The sequence below is a fragment of the Necator americanus genome, chromosome II, assembly GCF_031761385.1.
Source record: "Necator americanus strain Aroian chromosome II, whole genome shotgun sequence".
Lineage (NCBI taxonomy): Eukaryota > Metazoa > Nematoda > Chromadorea > Rhabditida > Ancylostomatidae > Necator > Necator americanus.
Genome location: NC_087372.1, coordinates 3,897,436 through 3,916,525, shown reverse-complemented (window position 1 = coordinate 3,916,525; position 19,090 = coordinate 3,897,436). Strand labels below are relative to the sequence as shown.

Genomic DNA, 19,090 nt, shown 5'->3' with positions numbered 1-19,090 from the left:
CATCCCATGGAATTCAATTTAGAAATTTCCGTAGCGCCCTCTACTACTAGCCTAAACTACCCGCTCCTCAAATTTACGTATATGTATAGCGAAAGCATAAAATGTAGTACGATGTTCCTTTTTTCCGGGAAAGTTTTCCTATTTTACGGCATAAACAGAATTTTTCCGAACTTCCTTCTGCTACACGCCTTCAACAGTGTTCGTTAATACTTTATATAGTGGTATCTCAAAATTGGGTAATTAAACCATAAAGAAATACAAACATAATGACATAACATAAAAATACGAACAAAAAAAAACAACAAAATAAACTACTGTTGAGGAAAAGGACAAAAGAATGGGCCCGTCTTCCTAATACTGAGAATCTAACGGTTTGAAGATGACTACTGCTGTAGTTTTTTCTGGTTTTCTTTTTTTTTTCTCTCATCACATCTCCACACTCATCAACATTTGAAAATGAAAGATCTCACTAGGATTTCTCCTGAGGAACGTGTTTTTAAACGAAATTTTCGCTCTGTCCTAAAGTGTAATTTTCTGGAACGTTTTTTCTCTATAATTGGCTACTGTGATGCGCATATGTATGTATTTAAGAGCTTTCGATGCGCTTCGTTTTCGCCGGCTACGTAACAAAATAAGATTTTCCACTGGGACAGTGGATGAATGCTCTCTTGATAGAGCTTTGCTAACTTCGCGTCGGCCACCGACTATTTTTCTTTCGCTTTTTTTCTCGCTTTCGAGTTTTCCCCGCCTTTTCGTATAGAACTCTTCTATCTTAGATATTTGAACATTCGCAGCTAGGTCTTTGAACAGTCTGGATTTCTCCATGTACGATTTCCCATAAACCTCGTCATGGTGAAGTTTCAGTATTTAATTTCTTTAATTAGGAATTCTCAAGGACACGAGGTTATTATCATTCTTCATTTGTGACTAACATTTCGGCAATATCGCCTTCTCCAAAGCCCCGAGGGGGCCGATGGGCGGAGGTGGTGAAATCGGATGTGGATTTATCCGATCCAACGCGATATCTGCTCAACTAAGAAGGTCCTAATTAAGTAATCCGCATTTCCTTCTGCGTACTGCGTTGATTTTTTTTTGCTAAGAAGAAAATGAAAATTCATTAACTGCACCCTTCAAAGTGGTCATAGCTGGAAAAATTATCGATTTCTTTATTTTCTTATTTCACATGGGGGGAAAGTTCCAGAGAACACATCGTTCTATACTAGTTGCTATAGCTGCATGTACTAATTTGTAATGAAAATCCGTAGCAGAGTAGACGGTCGCAAAAAGTGGTTAATTTCCTTCTACAAAGAGCCTTTTTATAATTTACCACTTTCACGTGACGTGTCACAGATTTTTAATTTAGAATTTAATTTTAGATTTTAAATAGAGGGATTTTTTTGAATAGAAATTGCCGGTGAACATTAAAACTTCTAAATTATGGTGAATGCTTCCTTTGGGATCGAGGCCAGTCAGAGTGAGTGAAAGAAAGGCTCTTTATTAGTTTATCTGTCAAATTTATGCATTATCGCATGTAATTCCTGCAATAATCGTAAATTTATGATCGTTTTAGAGTCGCGCTTTTGATCACGATCAACTATTAGTTATTTTATGAGTTTCTAGAGAAATAATGCTCATTTTTTCTCATCTTCTTTGAAAAAAAAAGTTATATGGTAATCAATAATAAAGTAAAATAGTGATAGTAGTAATAATAAACGCATAGTTATATAGCATAAAAAAGTTATATAGTCGTGAAATCCGGTTTTGTTGAAAAAAACTTCTTTTAGAGGTGCATTTCCTTTTTTTGTTAACAATAAAGAAAACTTATTTGAATTTTTTTTTAAGTGATATAACGATGAATTTGATGATTACTTTTGTAGCTATAGTACTTCAAAAAAATTTTCTCTCAGAAATTGTTTTTCAACATTCTCGTTGATATCATATTTTAGCGTTTAAATGAATTAATATGTATTTATATGAACTATTTAGTGACATGATTAAGGAAAAAAGAAGATAACGGAAAAATTCCTGAATTCTCCCATTTCTAATCCAGTTTATATCATGTTTGTTCCATTGGTATTGTTGATGGTTTGTTGTTTTGCTCGCATAATTAACGAGTACGTACTTATACCCCTACTCATCTATTGATATCTAGTGGATTTTTTTTTGCTCGGTGAAAACAACAACAACTACTACAACAACAAAACAATTTCTTCCAATGAAATATTCCTTTGATCACATATCATCTTGATCTTCTTGTTAAAAAATTTCGGGGAAAAATAGGATAATAATAGGATACTCATAATTTATTTCTTTTTTTTTTACAGGATGGGTACTTAACGGTCCTGGGTTATACCTCAGTGATCACTCAATTCATCCGTGATTTTATACATTTCACTCCTGGAACCTTTCACTCCTGATTTCTTTCTTTTTTTTTGTTGCACAGAGCACCGAAAATACGCTTATAAACCATTCTTGGTGATGGCCCTGCCAAGAAGAGTGTGCATCGCCACTCTGAAGTACTGTAGTGCTCGTCAGAAGAGAGTCCAATACATTCTTCCTCACTCCCTTCAACTTGGAAATTTAAAAAGGAATTTTCTTCCTTTGAAAACAAATATAGAAAATAGAAAAATGAATACTTTACACGCTGGTCCACTATATGTACATTTTGAAGAAAGATCTACGATTACATTTCTGGTTGTTTGCTCCCTGTTTCGTCCAGTTTTCAACAGAATTTGAACACGGTTGCATGGTCAGCTAAACTTCCGCTCATTTTTTATGGTCGATTTGATTTTCCGTTCCGAATAGACACATTTTTTCTCTTTCAAATCACTATATGTGTTCGCGTACTCAAAAAAGAAGAATTTGATAGGATTTGTTTGAAATGGACCGATTCTACATGACCTACGACTGATTTCTTATTATTTATTAAAACTTGCTCAAAAAAGTAAAAACATGTAGCTCTGTCCTGATATTTTATAGAATGGCACTTCTCTGAAAAAAATTGAAATTTTTTTCTCTTTAATGGGATTTTTTTGTTTGTTTTTGGAATGAACAGCAGCTTTACACCGGAGGTCTAGGTGCTATTACTATTAAACTACTATTATCATTACTGTTTAACAGAAATGAAATAGTTATTCAGTCGTTACTAACCGAATTAAAATAAAAGTTAATTAAAAATATTAAATAAAATAATAAATAATAAATATTAATAAATAATTATAATAGAAATGATAGAATTGTGTAAACGTTTTACGTCCATCATAATTCATACTTCTATGCAAAGCTGTGCAAATTATTTCCAGTCTTGAGACCAGCAGAAAATTTTCTCGGATTATGAAACTCAGCAAGCATTCTGTGAAAATCTTACATAATAAATTTGCATTAAATATGAATGAGGCGTGAATTGAATCCTAGTAACAAGCAGCTGTTCACACTACTAATTTTCTGGAAAAAAAACGATGATTTTTTCTCCATAATTACAAGGAGATGGAAACGCTCCATAGATTAATACACCTTTCTCTACCACATATCCATACATTTAGTATTTGTGGACAGTGGTGAAAAAAAATTGTCCTCGACTTCTGAATTTGTAGAACGTTGTATATCTATAGGACAACGATTCACGGTTTCTTCAGATTCATTGTAGTTTTATGCACTGCAAGTACTCATGCATGAGAAAGAAAAGGCTTTGAAAAATCTCTTTTCATGGTTTTTTTTGCAAAAAAATTTCAAAGAATCTCCATATCTTCCTCCTCTTAAAACCTCGTGATTGTGAACTGAATTTATGTGTTCGAGATCGATGTTTTCTTGTCCCAACGAGGATTTAGTGAAATTTTTATGCTGGTCTGACGTTTCGTACAATCTCGAATTTGTTAAAAGTCTGAAAATGGTCCGAGATTTCTGATGCTATGTATATTCCATGAAACTCCTCCTTTCTCCTGAATCCGCTGACCTGCTAATCCTGGATTATATCACTTTACGTACAGCAACAGCATGAACACCAAACAGGAGGGCAAACTGACCAATCTCACCGGCTAGCGGGACTGGTGAACCATCACGTTCTTCCAGATCGTCACCTTATGAGATCTACACACTGTGCTGTATTCTTAACTTAACAGTACTGGTGTCTGGATAACGCTAAGGAACTGCATGTGGGACAATCTTATAGCTCAGAGAGTGTTACGAACCGCAAGAAGTCATTGGTAATTGATAAGCACTCGTTTTTGTTATTCATGCCCGAATTTTTGAAGGAAATCCACAAAGCTTCCTAGCAAATAGTTCTTTTTCATACGTTAAATTCATGTGCTCTATATTTCGAGCTCATTTCCAAAGTGTCACTCATGTCCCATTGTCCCACCTCTAATGGTGTCGTCAAACTTTCACGTCTCGTTCAAGCCACCAGCGCTTTCATACGACGTTCAGAATTTTTCCAATTTCCCCAGTTTAAGCGGCATTGGAAACTGTGGAATTTTTCTGGTAGATTACTCCGATCTTCGAGCATCTTCGAACAATATTTCTAGTAGATTTTGCTTCTCGCCGAAAATAATATCGTACACTTTACTTCAAACTCATTTTCATCATTTTTCTCAATCCTGTGCCGCCCTAATGGTGTAATGGCGGAATCCCACTCCGTTCACCAGCCAAATGTGCCTATCGTGCAGTCCCCTTCATGTGGGAGGAATTGCAAGGATGCTGAGCCTGCTTATCAAAAAACGCGGTGAACGTAGACTTGGGAAGGAGAGGGTGGTTCTATTCGGGTTAACTGTGGCATCAAAAACCTCGACCCATTCTTCAGCCTTCGATAAAGATGAGGTTCTCAAAACGTCAGGTCCCATCAGTTGCGCAAGTTTCATCAAAACCTTGTTGGCACAACAAGAAAGCCTGAATATCCTGGAAATTTCCTGCTCTTCAGTCCGATTCGATAAATCCTGTCCAACTATGTTCTCGATATACTGTCGCCACCGAACATGTTCAACCGAACCGACGCGACGCGCTCGTAGCGCGAGCGGTCATTGTTGCTCCGAGGAGCATATTAGTGTAGTGTCACTGGTCGGCGGTTTTTTCAGAATGCTAGGGAGCCTCTCTCTCTTTTTCTTTTTCTTTCTCTCTCTCTCTCTCTCTCTCTCTCGGTTGAACGCATATGGTCGCAATTATGTCTCCTTCCTGATTCTTTGTTATTTTCTAAAAAAAAAAGTTTCACGAGCAAATCCTTATGTATTGATTAAAGGTAGCATACCACGAATCTAAGGTGGTACGGATTTCAGGTGGAGTATTCCTATACGGCATAGTAGATTACGGAGAGGGGGTGATTCCGTCCATTTCTTCTTAATTGCTGTAAAAAACAACCTGGAAGATGCGCGCGTGCACAAGGCTGGCGCGCTCCAATCGAACTCCTTGTGGAAAAAAGTGCGCCAGAACGCCCGAAGCCGTATCTTCCGGGCCGTCTCCTACGGCAATTAGGAAGAGATGGACGGAATCACCCTTCTCTCAATAATCTACGATCCTGTACACGAATACTCCACCGAAAATTCGTACCACTCCAGATTTGTGGGGTGATGCCTTTAATCCACAATATCCATTAAATCGTCCTGATTAAGGTAAATGTCGCGATCTCGCGTTTTGGTATTCACGTTCATGGCGCTCTTCATCCTCGCTGCAGTGGTCGATTCCGCTACAATCGTTCGAGTTAGTTTTCCTCTCTCTCGCAAAGAAAAAAAAAAGGAGAATGAGAAAAACGACTTCGTAACCATAGATTTCTTTTTATCTCCCATAAAAAAAAACAACTTGGCTACCATAATTTCCATATTACATAATTATTTCAGCGTAGCATCCCAGAAGTTTTCAACTCACCTTTTCATGTTCTTGGAAAACGGAATCAATTTTATGGATTGTTCAAGTGAGTGATCTTATAATGTGAATCAGTCAGTAGTGATGTGAATAAAATACGTTGGTATTTTATACTAGCACTGCCCCTGTGTAATACAGGGAAAATTCCAGGAAACTGAACTATGATTCCGTTAAACCGGCTTTTCTTCACGATGGATTCGGATGGCATCATTGAATGGTGGAATACGTTACGTATTTTCGTTTACGTCTCCTTTCTTCCTAATTAAAACGTTAACACATTCATGTTTATCACATATGATGTGATTTTTTTCGGTGAATGAATGTTAGGAAAATAAATGTACGTGTTAACACTGTCCTCATGGTGCAACGATTGGGAGTTGGGGATCCGTGGAAGCCAATTTTTCTTTTAAATTTTGCAATTCTCTACGGGACTACTGAATTGTTTAGGATAAATTAAAGTCACTGGCGTATCAATCCACTTGGGATGCGCCAACGCGTTTTACTGGAATTCGTAATCATTAAGGTTTTGGAACGCCTGTTGGCCTATACAATGACTTGCGGAGGCCAGCCGATGTGTCAAGTCAGTGTTTTTTTGTCCTCCCAGACAAGTTTGATACCCCAGAAGGTATGGTAAGGACCCCGGCAGGATGAAGGCCTTGGTGAGCACTAGGGCGGATTCGAACCTTCGACCGTGTGGCTACAACGGACCTCTAACGGACTGCGCCACACCCGCCACTACTGAATTGTTTAACATGCTAAGTATTTATGTAGCATCCATTCAGCATATGAGTCGGAACCTTTCGATTGGAGCGCGCCAGCTACGTGCACGTACCGCATCGTCCGAGCCGTTTTTTCTACGGTAATTACGAAGAGATGGACGAAATCACGCTTCTCTCCATAATCTACGATCCCGTACACGAATACTCCACCTGAAATCCGTACCACCTCAGATTCGTGGGACGATGCCTTTAGAGACGGCACGTCTCGGATGTGGATGAGGGCAACAATTTCAAGCACCTTAGGCGATACCTGCCGGTCGATTAAGTCAAGTAAGTCAAGTAAGTCAACTTATTTTAGTAGAGACATGAAAAAGTATCGATGCGCTAGATAAACAACGTTTGTAAATATTGCAGAAAAGAAAACGTTATGAAAACATATTCGTATTATTCGATAGAACAACAACGTTTTATGAACAAATTATTTATTTAAACATACATTCAAGAAAAAAAAAGAAGACAACTTAAAGTGGACAGTTAAATCTTAATCGTCGCATTTGTTCCTTCATTAGGTCGTTTTTCTTTGCTCGTTAAAGTTTTCCTTAGCGTTGTTTGTGTGATTGCTTCACTTAACTAAATGTGCAGAAGTTATCTCAAAAATTTCATTGTGAACAGTAGAATCTCTCTACGAAAGAATAAATTTACGGATAAAAGCTCACGAATATAAGCTCAAACACGTCCATTCCCCCCCCCCCCTCCAATTATCCAGAAAAAAACCACGTGGGAATTTGGCATGTTGAACGAATTTTCCTACGACGCACCTAGTAACGTTCCGCGCTGCGTCTACCAGCGGGCGCAAGAGACAGCGTCAGCAGCCGATTGTTAATCCGCTCGCTCACAGAACATGTGCCTGTTTTCACCTATGTAACACGTTGCTTGGTGCGTTGTAGGAAAGTTTGATGAACAACAGCGTTTCCCACGTTGTTTTTCAGAGGAGTTAGGGAGAATTGAGCGCGATTGCATTCATGCTCGTGATCTACGCTCCTAACTATGCCTATTCGTTGAGAGATGTCAATATCCCAATGCCGTGGTATGCTAAATACTTCTTAGGACATAGTTCCAGGAAATTAAAAAGGAAGAACGTCTATGATTTAGCTTTCTTTTTTTGAAAAAAAAATAATTGTTCAGTATACAATATTTTAACCACTCGATCGAGAAAAATAATAGATCATAGAAAAATAATCATAGTGTATACCTTGCCCTCTTCTTGTTCTACACCATGACTTCTTTCGACTCCTGTCATCGGTGAACGTTTGTGACCGGAACTCATAGGATGATTCGGGGAGTCCTTCAAAAGTTCTTTAATCATCCGCTGTTAATAGGCAAAAGTACAGAGAATATCTTCATATAATTGACGCATTATATAGCCTTATTGAATATTTATTTGTTTGTTTATTTATTCAGATACACCAAAAAAAAGAGAAAAAAAAAGAAAACACCTTTCTCTTACAGGGAACATTTTTACAATAATCTTTTCCCTCTCTAAAAAAAAATAGAAAAAATGTATATATTGTTAATTTAATCTTATTATTAATATATTAATACAGCCTTATTGAGGACAAGAAAAAATTGATCACCTTGCTAGCAATTTTAGTAGGGGTCAAATCAACAATTGCTCTTTGCATATATGCCCTAAAATAACTTCATGTTAAATTCTGTACACTCGAAAAAGAAAAGAAAACAGAACAGCTTCATATAAAACAAACTTTTCTCTGCTCTTCGGATGGCTCATACCTGTACCACTCATCTGCAAAAAAAAAGTCATAAATTTTTATGATACATACTAAATGTTGGCAAATTTTTTGTTGTCAAAAGCGGTTTATTTTTAAACGCAACAGATTTTGAAGCCCTTTTAAGTTCAATAGTGTCAGCCAGAATGCTACTATTAAATAATTCAAGAATAGAATTCGAAAAAATTAATAGAAACACAAAAAATGCAAAAAAAAATGCAAAAAATGACGCGCAAAAAAAAAGATCGCAAAAATCAATCTCATATCTCGCGACCTACGTCCATACTCTTATATTTTCGTGGAAGCATACGAATACCGTCAATTTTGTTGCCTTTAACGTACCGAGCAGAGGTGGAACATTAGATGTTTTTAATGCTTTAGTGTCAACTCACCGAACTCCCTGCTTTATTTGATTTTGGTCGTTTTTGTAGACCATTTTGTGAACGACGAGTTAACGATTTCTATAAGAAAAAAAAAACTGTTGTCGAAACTCTTTGAAGTCAATTATTCTCAGAGGTTTTTTTTTTTTGAAAACCGCTACTTTATCTGTGGCACCAAGTGTTGGGTTATGTGATGAGAATGATGATCCTGGAGCAGGTTCTGTAGGTGATGAATGAATTGCTTGTCGAAGTGTTTTTGCTGCATGTAGTAGCATTTCTTTGCTACGTCGATCCTGTTCAATCCCCTAGAAAAATGAGTTCAGTAACGTTTCGAAAGTTGGAATGAACGAGAGAAAAAATAAACTAATAAGAAGATAATTACTAAATTTAAATACGTTCGTTACCTCGGCGCTTCTCTTCCGCGATTGAGGTACGGTAGCTACTCGTGGTGTTGCTTCAGCACCTCTGGGCACCACCCACCGAGATGGAGTCACTTGAGTGGGTTCCGGTCGCAGCCTGAATTAACGAAAAGCCAGTGATGTCATCCAGAATTTTCAAGTACTTGACCCCTTTACAGCTTTAAATAACTTAGAACAACAGAAAAATGAAAATAAACACTTCAAGTTCCCGGATTAAGTGAACTATTAGGCCAAAAACCCTTCGGCTCTAATATTTATTACTACAATCAGTAATCTTAGGAAAATTTTCAAAACTAATGCTGGCAGTGACCAAATTTACGGAATAACAAACAATAATGGAAAATTTTGTCAAGAACATAATTTCTCCAGATCATCCCCTCAAATTTAAAAGTCAAATTTTATTCCTTGATGTCAAGGCGGCCACAACACACAACACAAGCGGCGCGATGGAGCGTAGCTGTTGGGAACCTGTAAGGATCATCGCAACGGCCACCCACCTCTGCCGTTCACCATGGTCCCACCTCGATTTCAACCGCTGTCTCCACCGGCACCGCTTTGAGCGGAACGCAGCCGCTTACGCAACTATCCGTGCTACATATCGTTTTGACCCCAATATTTGTTCAAGGACGACATATAGTAGGGTCAAAACGACATGAAGCACTGTACGCAATTGCATACGCAGCTTCTCTTCTCTGTAGGTGTTTCGGTGGGGCGTAGGGGCTAGAAGTATAGTGAAACCCTTGCTGGCACCATACATCGCTGTAGTTTCCGACGGTCCCAACTCGGTCCCAACTGCTGCCTTCACCGCGAAGTTTAGGGGGAGTACGTAAATGCACCGCACACTACACTCGTGATTCATCTCGTTTTGAGCCGACTATACCTAAGTGGAGATGTGGGGAATCGCCTCAGGCGATGAGATCATCTTTCAGCCGATTATGTCAAGTAAATCGTTACCATTCGTTTAAAGGCATCACCCCACGAATCTGAAGTGGTGCAGATTTCAGGTGGAGTATTCTTATAAGGGTTAGTAGATTATGGAGAGGAGGGTGATTCCGTCCATTTCTTCCTAATTACCCTAGAAAACGCCCCGGAAGATGCGGCGCCGCACAAGGCGCGCTCCAGTCGAACTCCTGATAGAAAATAGTGCGCCAGAGCGCCCGAAGCCGTATCTTCCGGGCCGTTTTTTTTACGGCAATTAGGAGGAAATGGACGGAATCACCCTACTCTCCATAATATTACGATCCGGTACTCGCTGGTGAAACTTAACATAGGCTTCACCAAGGTGAACCTTAACATTATAACTGCGAAGCTAAGGCTATTTTCCCACGCTTGGTGCAAGTATTACAATTTGTTTACATGTTTCACATGGTTACAAGCTAATTGTTTTTGAAATAATATAAATTCAAATCAATAGACATACAGCTCGGAGGTTCTTCCTCTCCTCGATAACAACATCGCTTGTTCAGCAGAAATTGCTTGAATCTGTAACATTAACAGTACATCATTAAAAAGAGAACTCTTCCAAGCTTTTCATATTCATTTAGCCTGAAAATTATACAGTAACCACCTCAGATATTTTATAATAAAATATTAATATATACAACCCGCCAAGCTATGTTGGTACTAATCAACATAACTAGACCGCTAGCTATATTACACTAATCAATATAACTAGACTGAACGGTTGTTCAGTGTTGTTCTGAAAATTAACTGGAAAAAATTAACTAAAAACTAAAGAAAATTAAAAAATATTAATTAATTAAATTAAAAACTCAAAATGAATTAAAAATTCAGAATGAGAAACCAAAAAAAAAACTATCCTATAGAGAAAGAAATGCTCTTTCAAAGAACTTGTTTAATAACGCCAAAGTCTTTTTTTTTCTGTACGTGAGCTTAAGTTTAAAAAAAGCGCCATTACTTATGCATTAACCTAATATTTCAATAGCTACAGCGGTTTTTATTATGCGTATCCTTGAATGTAATAAAAAAATAAACAAGTACATAAGTGCATAAGTATACAAGTGTAAAAAAAATGATTTCGACGGGACTAGTTACTCCGACACTTCGAGATGCACACAAATTTTGAGGACATTTCTGTTTTCCTTCTTCCTCTACAGTTTTCTGGCTCTTTTCTGATGGAAACAAGAAGTAAAATTATACGAAGTGTGGAACTAATCATGCTGAAGCTGGAGAAGAACGTTGAGTTCGAGGATTCGCATAGATTTCCAGAAAATGAGGAGTTTTGGGCTTATTTTCATTTATTCTCCAACGTTTTAGCATTCCTTAACATCTTTCTGATTTACAGATAGCAATAAGAACATTATGATTCGTTTGATGATCTGCGATCAGGGACAATCTCACAATTTTATCGATCGAATTAACGATTGTTTCACAGTTTTCTCAAAGTCAACACATTCACATTGAGCTGTCAACGATATTGTGAGGGCGTGACAAAAAAACCACTACAGTACCAAAGTATTTTGTTGTAGCTAACGAAAAAGTTTGAAATAAGCCAATAATAAATGCTATATGAGCGAACGAATGGGTCCTAAGGTGAATACCGTCCCCCTCTGCTTCTGCGTAGTGTTTGAAAGCCATGATCGATCGATCATCGATCGTTGTGACGCAAAACGATTTCACTTTTGAATCAATTCGCTATTCGATAATCATACATACATCCACCGGAAATATGTACTGTTTTTCTTTACATGGGACCCTGGTGGTGAACAAAGATGAAATAACCTTGTATGCTAATATTTTCAAATCCAACGCATCCACATTGAGTCGCATCTCCAGACTAGTCCCCTCTACATTTTCTTGTAAATTTTCCAAACCTTTCACTATCCATATCTGATCCATACATCCGTAAACTATGTAATGATGATCAGTCATCTGGAAAAAAAATGTTGAATTTTGAAAAAGCTGAGAAATTCGGTGGTATTTTCAAACTTTAGGTAATAGTTGCGTGATTCCCAAAGCACCCTCGTCACGTGATTCCCAAATCGTTTGTTCAGGTTCTTATTTTTTCATTCTCTTAAAATACTATCCAGAGAAAATAAGATCTTAAAGTGACGGATCGCGCACGCCTTCAAAAAAAGTCCAGAATCAAAAGTGGCCTGGCATTATAAGCACTTCCTGAGTTTTCCGCCTTGCCTGCCTGATTTTCAGGTTTTGCACTCACAGAAGAGAGGGAAGAATAAACTGTTGAGGATCCTATAGCCCTCGCATTCCCCTTGAGAGCGTAAAAATCTCCGAGTGCATGGTGGTTTCAAAATCACAAAACAATCGTCAGAATCTGATCGGTTCATGATCACCGATTGATCTACGTAATCAGTTTCAGAGCGCGCGGTAAGTTAATCTCTTTCTTCTTGCGATGGCGCATCCGCACACTTTTTTCTTTCAAATTTCTCTTCTTCTCAAATTTTCTTTCTTTCATTTATTTATCCAATATTCGCATACCGTTTCTAGTCGACATTTTATTTCATGTAATAGCCAATCCACTCGTTTTGAACGGGACCCTACTACTGGAGGTTCCTTTCGTATTAAGTCGATAAGCTGAAAGCTTGCTGTATTACTAGAGGCGACGTTTGCAAATAAATAAATAAACAAATAAATAAGTAGTGAAATATGGGAATATTCAAATAGACTAATCCTAGCCTCGAATGCTCTTCCTGTCTTATCGTAAACTACAGTGAAGCTAAGTATATTTGGAGATTCTGGTTCCAGACTGGTCGGAATTGATATGGGAAGCCTAAACAAAGCAGAATTATGGGGAAAATTCTTATGAGGTTGGTATCAAATTATGTAGCGATCATCCTGGATCATCATCATGAAAGAACTCAGTTGCAGGGAGAATTATCCAAAATCTTAAAGGTATCACCCCGCGAATCTGAGGTGGTACGGATTTCAGGTGAAGTATTCGTATACGGGATAGTAGATTATGGAGAGGTGGGTCATTCCGTCTATTTCTTCCTAATTGCCGTAAAAAAAACCAGCCCGGAAGATGCGGCGCGTGCACAGGGCTGGCGCGCTCCAATCAAACTCATTGTAGAAAATAGCGGGCCGGAACGCTCGAAGCCGTATACTGCGGGCCGTTTTCTACGGCAATTAGGAAGAAATGAACGGAATCACCCTCCTCCCCATAACCTACGCCCCCTATACGAATACTCCATCGGAATCCGTACCACTCCAGATTCGTGGGGTGATGCCTTTAATGAGAGTAGATGAACATTAACTGCTACTGCTTTATAACCAGGTGCAACTTTATCAGTAATCTTGCAATGATAGCCTATGAATTTACATCTTAGTGCTTCCGTTCGAATTGATTCATCTTCCTTTCGTGAGTATTTTTAAAATTTTGCAAAATTTCGTAGTCGGATCAAAACGATCGGAAGCCATTTCGAATCGTTTCATACGCTCGAAGTCGCACCCCGCGTACCTAGCGGCCGCGATCCAGCTACGACCCTCACTCGTCCTTGCAGCTCGTTTGCAGCAAGCGAGGGCCCCGGCTCGATCGCAACCGTTGGTTCCACCACCCTGTTTCGACAAAAGTACAAAGTATACCGGGGTCAAAACGACATGAAGCACGGTGCAATTGCGTGCGCGGCTTCTCTCACGGCGGTGCGGTGGAGCGTAGCGGTTAGGAACCCTTACTGGCACCACCAGTCGTTGCAGTTTGCGATGGTCCCACCTCGGTCCCAACTGGTGCCTCCACCGCGTCGTTTCGAGCGCGTACGCAAATGCATCCAGCTTCATGTCGTTTTGACCGACCATACAATTTGAGGTCAGGCACAGTAACCGGCGAATATTGCGGCGTGAGGTATATTGTTTCATGCGTGCAGTTGCACATGCCATGTGGACACTTACGACGACATGAAATAAATAAAACTACTACGAATCCAGATGCTAACGGAAGTGCAAAGGGCTTCAACTGTTTTGACTCAACGTGTTTTGTCCTCGTTTTATTGTCCGTAACATGACGTATAGTTGGGGAGATAGGTTCACATACGGCTATTTCACACGCCCTTTTCTGGATAACTAGGGGGAACTCGGCGTTGTTACGTTCACATCAGTGAGCTTCATTCCTATCCCCATCTATTCCTAGTACTGTGCATTGTCAAACGAGTCATCAGTGAATTTCTATCCAACATTTAATTTCTAAGAGATTTTCCTAAATACATGCGGGAATGGATGTCAAACATTTTATAAAGGCTTGGCACATCGGGATATTTGTTATAAATTTGATTCCACCCGTATTTACATGATGGAAATTAGATCTGTTAGAGCTCCTTTTTATTTCTAACACATCAAATAAAGATTGTAGGATGTACTCACGGTCTGCTGGGAGTTTTAGTGATGACTTTCTTCTTCCTTAACATCACCTTGACTCCACTCGGAGCCGTTCCAGGAACAGCTCCAGGCGTTGCTTGCGGTGGACTTTTAATGACAAGAACCTGAAGTGCGCCTACATCTCTGACTTACTTTCTTTTAAAGGTAGCATACCACGAATCTGAGGTGGTACGGATTTCAGGTGGAGTATTCATATACGGGATAGTAGATTATGGAGAGAGGTGCGGCGCCGCACAGGGCTGGCGCGCTCCAAACGAATTCCTTGTGGAAGATAGTTCGCCGGAACGCTCGAAGCCATATCTTTCGGGCCGTTTTCTACGGTAATTAGGAAGAAATGAACGGAATCACCCTCCTCCCCATAATCTAAAACCTCGTATACGAATACTCCACCGGAAATCCGTGCCACTCCAGATTCGTTGGGTGGTGCCTTTAACGGAAAATTGCCGGAGGAAATTCAGCTCTTCTGACTTTTGTTTAAGTGCAGCAATAAATTTGCCACCCAGTGACTATTTGGCCATTATGACTATTTATATCCTCAGTTCTCCGCAACTGTTTTTACGGCTTTCGGGATTTTTGTTTCCAGAAATTTTTCCCAAACATTAACCTCATGACTGCATCGACCCAAAGCGTACGCATCCATTTCCTCTTTTTTCTTAGCGTCAGCATGTTCTTCCCTGGAGGATAGTTTGTCCTCTCGTCCATAGAATGTCTGTAACACTTCTAGCCAATGAAATATCGTCTGACAACCATCACCGTACTGTTTTGTAGGATTTTGAGACTACCATAGCCGCAAGAAGTAATAAAGAAGTTACGTCCTTTCATAATCGACCATATAATAGTAAACTTTAAAAAAAAAACCTTGTGTCTTTCCATCTCGCGAGCCACGTATGCAATACACACTGCAATTGCAATGATAATTGCCAAGCCGAAGGCAATCGCTGCAGGAACCCAATGTGGAAGATCAATCGATATTTCGCATACGCCGTCACTCATCTGAAGTTTGCTTCCACGCAGACACCGTATTCTAATAGTTTTTCTAACCAGATAGAATAGTTGAACTGCTCACCACATTCCAATCGTTAGCTTGTATAAAATGGATGTTACTCGTATAAATGGGGAAAACAAAACAACTGCAAATGAATTGTCACTCTTATCTGCACTTTCTGATAACTGTGTTTATCTGGACCATTCAAAGCCCACATAGAGGTGATACGTTCTGAAATATTCAAAATATAAGGCCAACGCTGCTGCGGTCCCTATAAGAAAAAGAACTGGCAGGATAACATGTTTGTCTGGTTTCCATGATAAATTAAAAGTGCTCAGCACCTTTCTTAAATAAAATTTGCATCAAAAATCCCCATCATTACAGTGATCACGTTTGATGCGTCTGACTAGTATAGTATATATATACAGTACATATATATAGTACAGTATATAGTCGGGTTAAAACGACATGAAACACGGACATTTGCGCTAGCGGTTGCGCTCAAAGCGGAGCGGTGGAGCGTAGCGGTTGGGATCGTGTAAGGACACACCTCTGCTTTTCGCCATGGTCCCACCTCGATTTTTTTGTCTCCACCGCACCTCTTCCGAGCGCGGCCGCTTGCGCAACGATCTGTCATGTTGTTTTGACCCAACTATAATAAGGTCAGAACGACATGAAGCACGGTGCATTTGCGTACGCGGCTTCTCTCGAGGCCGTGCGGTGGAGCGTAGCGGTTAGGAGCGTACGTGAAGTCTTGCTGGCACCACTCATCGCTACAGTTTCCCATGCTCCCACTTCGGTTCCAACTGCTGCCTCCAGCGACGTTTCGAAGGTGTAAGAAAATACTCGGTGATTCATTTCGTTTTGACCCGACAATACATGGGTCACGTAAAATTACTTTTGTCACAGTTCGGAATTAAATCGCGCAAGCTTCGGCGTCAATTAAAAGTTGAAACTGAAACTCTTGGAATGTTAGCTGTTTAGCTAAAAGTTCTTATTTGAAGCACAGCCTGTTGTTATGCTTTTATCCGCAGTTCGTGCAGTTAACTCTTAGGCCACTGAAACTGGAGTGATCAGAAGAGCTGCACTTTAAAGGCATCACCCCACGAATCTGAGGTGGTGCAGATTTCAGGTGGAGTATTCGTATACGGGATGGGAGACTATGGAGAGGGAGGTGATTCCGTCCATTTCTTCCTAATTGCCGTAAAAAACGGCCCGGAAGATGCGGTGCCGCACAAGGCTGGCGCGCTCCAGTCGAACCTCTTGTACAAAATTGTGCGCCAAAACGAATGAAGCCGTATCTTCCGAGCCGTTTTTCACGGCAATTAGGAAGAAATGGACGGAATCAACACCCTCTCCATAGTCTCCCGTCCCGTATACGAATACTCCACCTGAAATCCGTACCACCTCAGATTCGTGGAGTGATGTCTTTAAGCAGTGATCCTGGTTCCTCAGTATTTTGCGGCAGGCGTTTTGATCCGTGACTGTTCTGCATTGGAGTGATATTGTATACGATTGTTCTTACGATGACATTTTTTGACTATTTGTGACCTCATGATTTGAGTAATTCTCTTGTGGAGTCTTGTTCAACCACATGTACCTTTCCGAAATGAGGTTTATCCCTTGGAGGGTGGTTTGTGCTCTTTTCTTTCTAAGCTTTCCTTGAATAAAGAGTAACTTATCCATAACGTTTACTTTTTTGTTGTAATGGACGAGGGCTTGAGAAATAGCCCAACACTCTGAAAAGTCGCCAGTTTTTTCATAAAAGTTCGGAAGTGCTGCTTGTAGGGTTTGTTCCACCTGAGATCCTTTTTGCCGGCCCACTATGGGTTGTGGACACTGATGGGTATTGCAAACAAGGTAACATTGAATTATCCCAAATATCCCAAATACCTTCTTCAACTCTGTCATAAATCTCGCCGTTTCTCTCTTAATTTTCTTCATTGTTGGTGTCATTCATTTTACAAACCACAATACAAATAAAATATACAAATACAAATTACATATACGACAATTTGACTACCTCGTTCTCACACATGTTTTTTATCCAATCAAGACATGGTGTTGATATAAAAATTGGTTTGTTCGCCATCGCTGGCTGTAACTGTGATTCCTCCTCAAATCGATCAATCTCGAGCAAATTGAGGAGGAATCAAATTCTTTTGTTCGTATTTGTTTCTGCAGTTTTTAAATTCATCTCTTGCTTCGTTATACAAATCTTCTTGGCTCTCTGCTTATATGAAGTATTCCCAACAGCCGGGTGTTGAACTTTTTAGGGCTGCTGCGCTGACTCTCATTTGTATTTGATAGAGATAGTGTGTCATCTCTTTCTTCCAGCATGTGCGAATGTGATGAACCTCGCTTGAGCTACTGTAACTTCGACGGAGATTATGTCAACTATTTGTTGAAAGTAGTCTGCGTTCTAATTACGTTGCAAGGAGAACTATTTTACCCAGTTCGATTGGGATGAATCTGATGCGATTCACAGTCTTTGACCGTATAGAATCACCTAATGAGCTGGTCTCTTTCGGTAAGGACGAAATATTTGACTCTTCGACACGGGAGATGTGGCTTTGGTTTTACCCGATGCACCAAAATGTATTGTATGCTAAGACTTGGGAATCTTAGCCGGCTTCGATCCATTAGAATACAGGTGCTTCAGACTTGGATTTATTCTCTCCAAGAAAGCAGACGTCTGCACGCTACCAAAACGATGTTATAAACCTCATCCTGAATCACAACAGAAGAGTCAGACCCATACGCAACTCGAGTGGCAATGAGCTCTCCGATAAGTGACAATCATCTGATACGTAGGTTTAGATCGATTTGCTTAAGATGTAGGCAAGTTAGTATTGATATTTCTTTATTAACTAACAGCTAACCTTTCGGCGTTATCGCCTTCGTCAAAGCCGGGAAAAATTAGGATCATTAGTGACTTAACCTCTCAGGTGTCTCATTCCCCTACAGAAAACATTCAAACGAGAAGCAGATTCAAAGGACAAAGGACAGTGGCTAACGGCACCTCATTTGCTGAATTTGGTAATATAACCAGTTACAACTCAAACATCGATCAAAAGCTACGTATTCAACATGCCAAGATCCAAGGACACTCGAACATGGGCACTGCTGAGATGATAAAGGATAAAGGATAAAGTTTCTGCCGTAAATCAATCCGCTTGGGATGCGCCCCCACGTTCACTTCAATTCAGAATCGTTTGAGGTTAGCAAACGTATATCTGGCCTATACAATGACTTGCGGTGGCTAGCCGATGTGTCAAGTCAGTGCTTTTATCCTCCAAAACAAGTCTGGTACCAATTTATCGACCCCGGAGGGATGAAAAGCTTGGTGAGCACCAGGGCGGATTCGATCCTCCAATCGGTCGTGCAGGAAGCGGAACCTCTAACCGCTACACTACATCTACCCGCTGAGATGATAGTTGTTATTTATTCCATTTTATTTTACCATTGTTATTTTTGACCTCGCTCGCAGTCGTAAGTTTGTTCGTCTTGCTGACTGGTTTTTCCTCGGTCTTGTAACCAAGATTGGACTACAAGTGACTAGATATCCACTGTGACTTTATGGCACACCCCAAGACACTGGTAT

At 39.8% G+C, this 19,090-nt stretch overlaps 2 protein-coding genes across 3 annotated transcripts; one reads left to right on the top strand and one right to left on the bottom strand.

The window, feature by feature from the left end:
• Positions 1-5,601: 5,601 nt before the first annotated feature.
• Positions 5,602-6,061, top strand: RB195_016802 (uncharacterized protein; the record flags this gene model as incomplete). Its single annotated transcript, XM_064183509.1, has 3 exons — positions 5,602-5,685; positions 5,823-5,896; positions 5,998-6,061. The coding sequence occupies 3 exons, from the start codon at positions 5,602-5,604 to the stop codon at positions 6,059-6,061; spliced, it is 222 nt and encodes a 73-aa protein (XP_064039390.1).
• Positions 6,062-7,100: 1,039 nt separating this feature from the next.
• On the bottom strand, positions 7,101-18,415 carry RB195_016801 (uncharacterized protein; the record flags this gene model as incomplete). 2 transcript variants are annotated; one of them, XM_064183508.1, is made up of 16 exons in its annotated part: positions 7,101-7,196; positions 7,819-7,911; positions 8,201-8,255; positions 8,330-8,370; positions 8,746-8,814; positions 8,895-9,038; positions 9,138-9,249; positions 10,573-10,634; positions 11,895-12,044; positions 12,612-12,707; positions 12,810-12,903; positions 14,487-14,605; positions 15,106-15,210; positions 15,360-15,494; positions 15,568-15,631; positions 18,369-18,415. In XM_064183508.1, the coding sequence occupies 16 exons, from the start codon at positions 18,413-18,415 to the stop codon at positions 7,101-7,103; spliced, it is 1,482 nt and encodes a 493-aa protein (XP_064039388.1). The 2 variants fall into 2 exon arrangements, with proteins under 2 accessions (XP_064039388.1, XP_064039389.1); XM_064183507.1 differs by lacking the exons at positions 15,568-15,631; positions 18,369-18,415.
• Between the last annotated feature and the right edge of the window lie 675 nt (positions 18,416-19,090).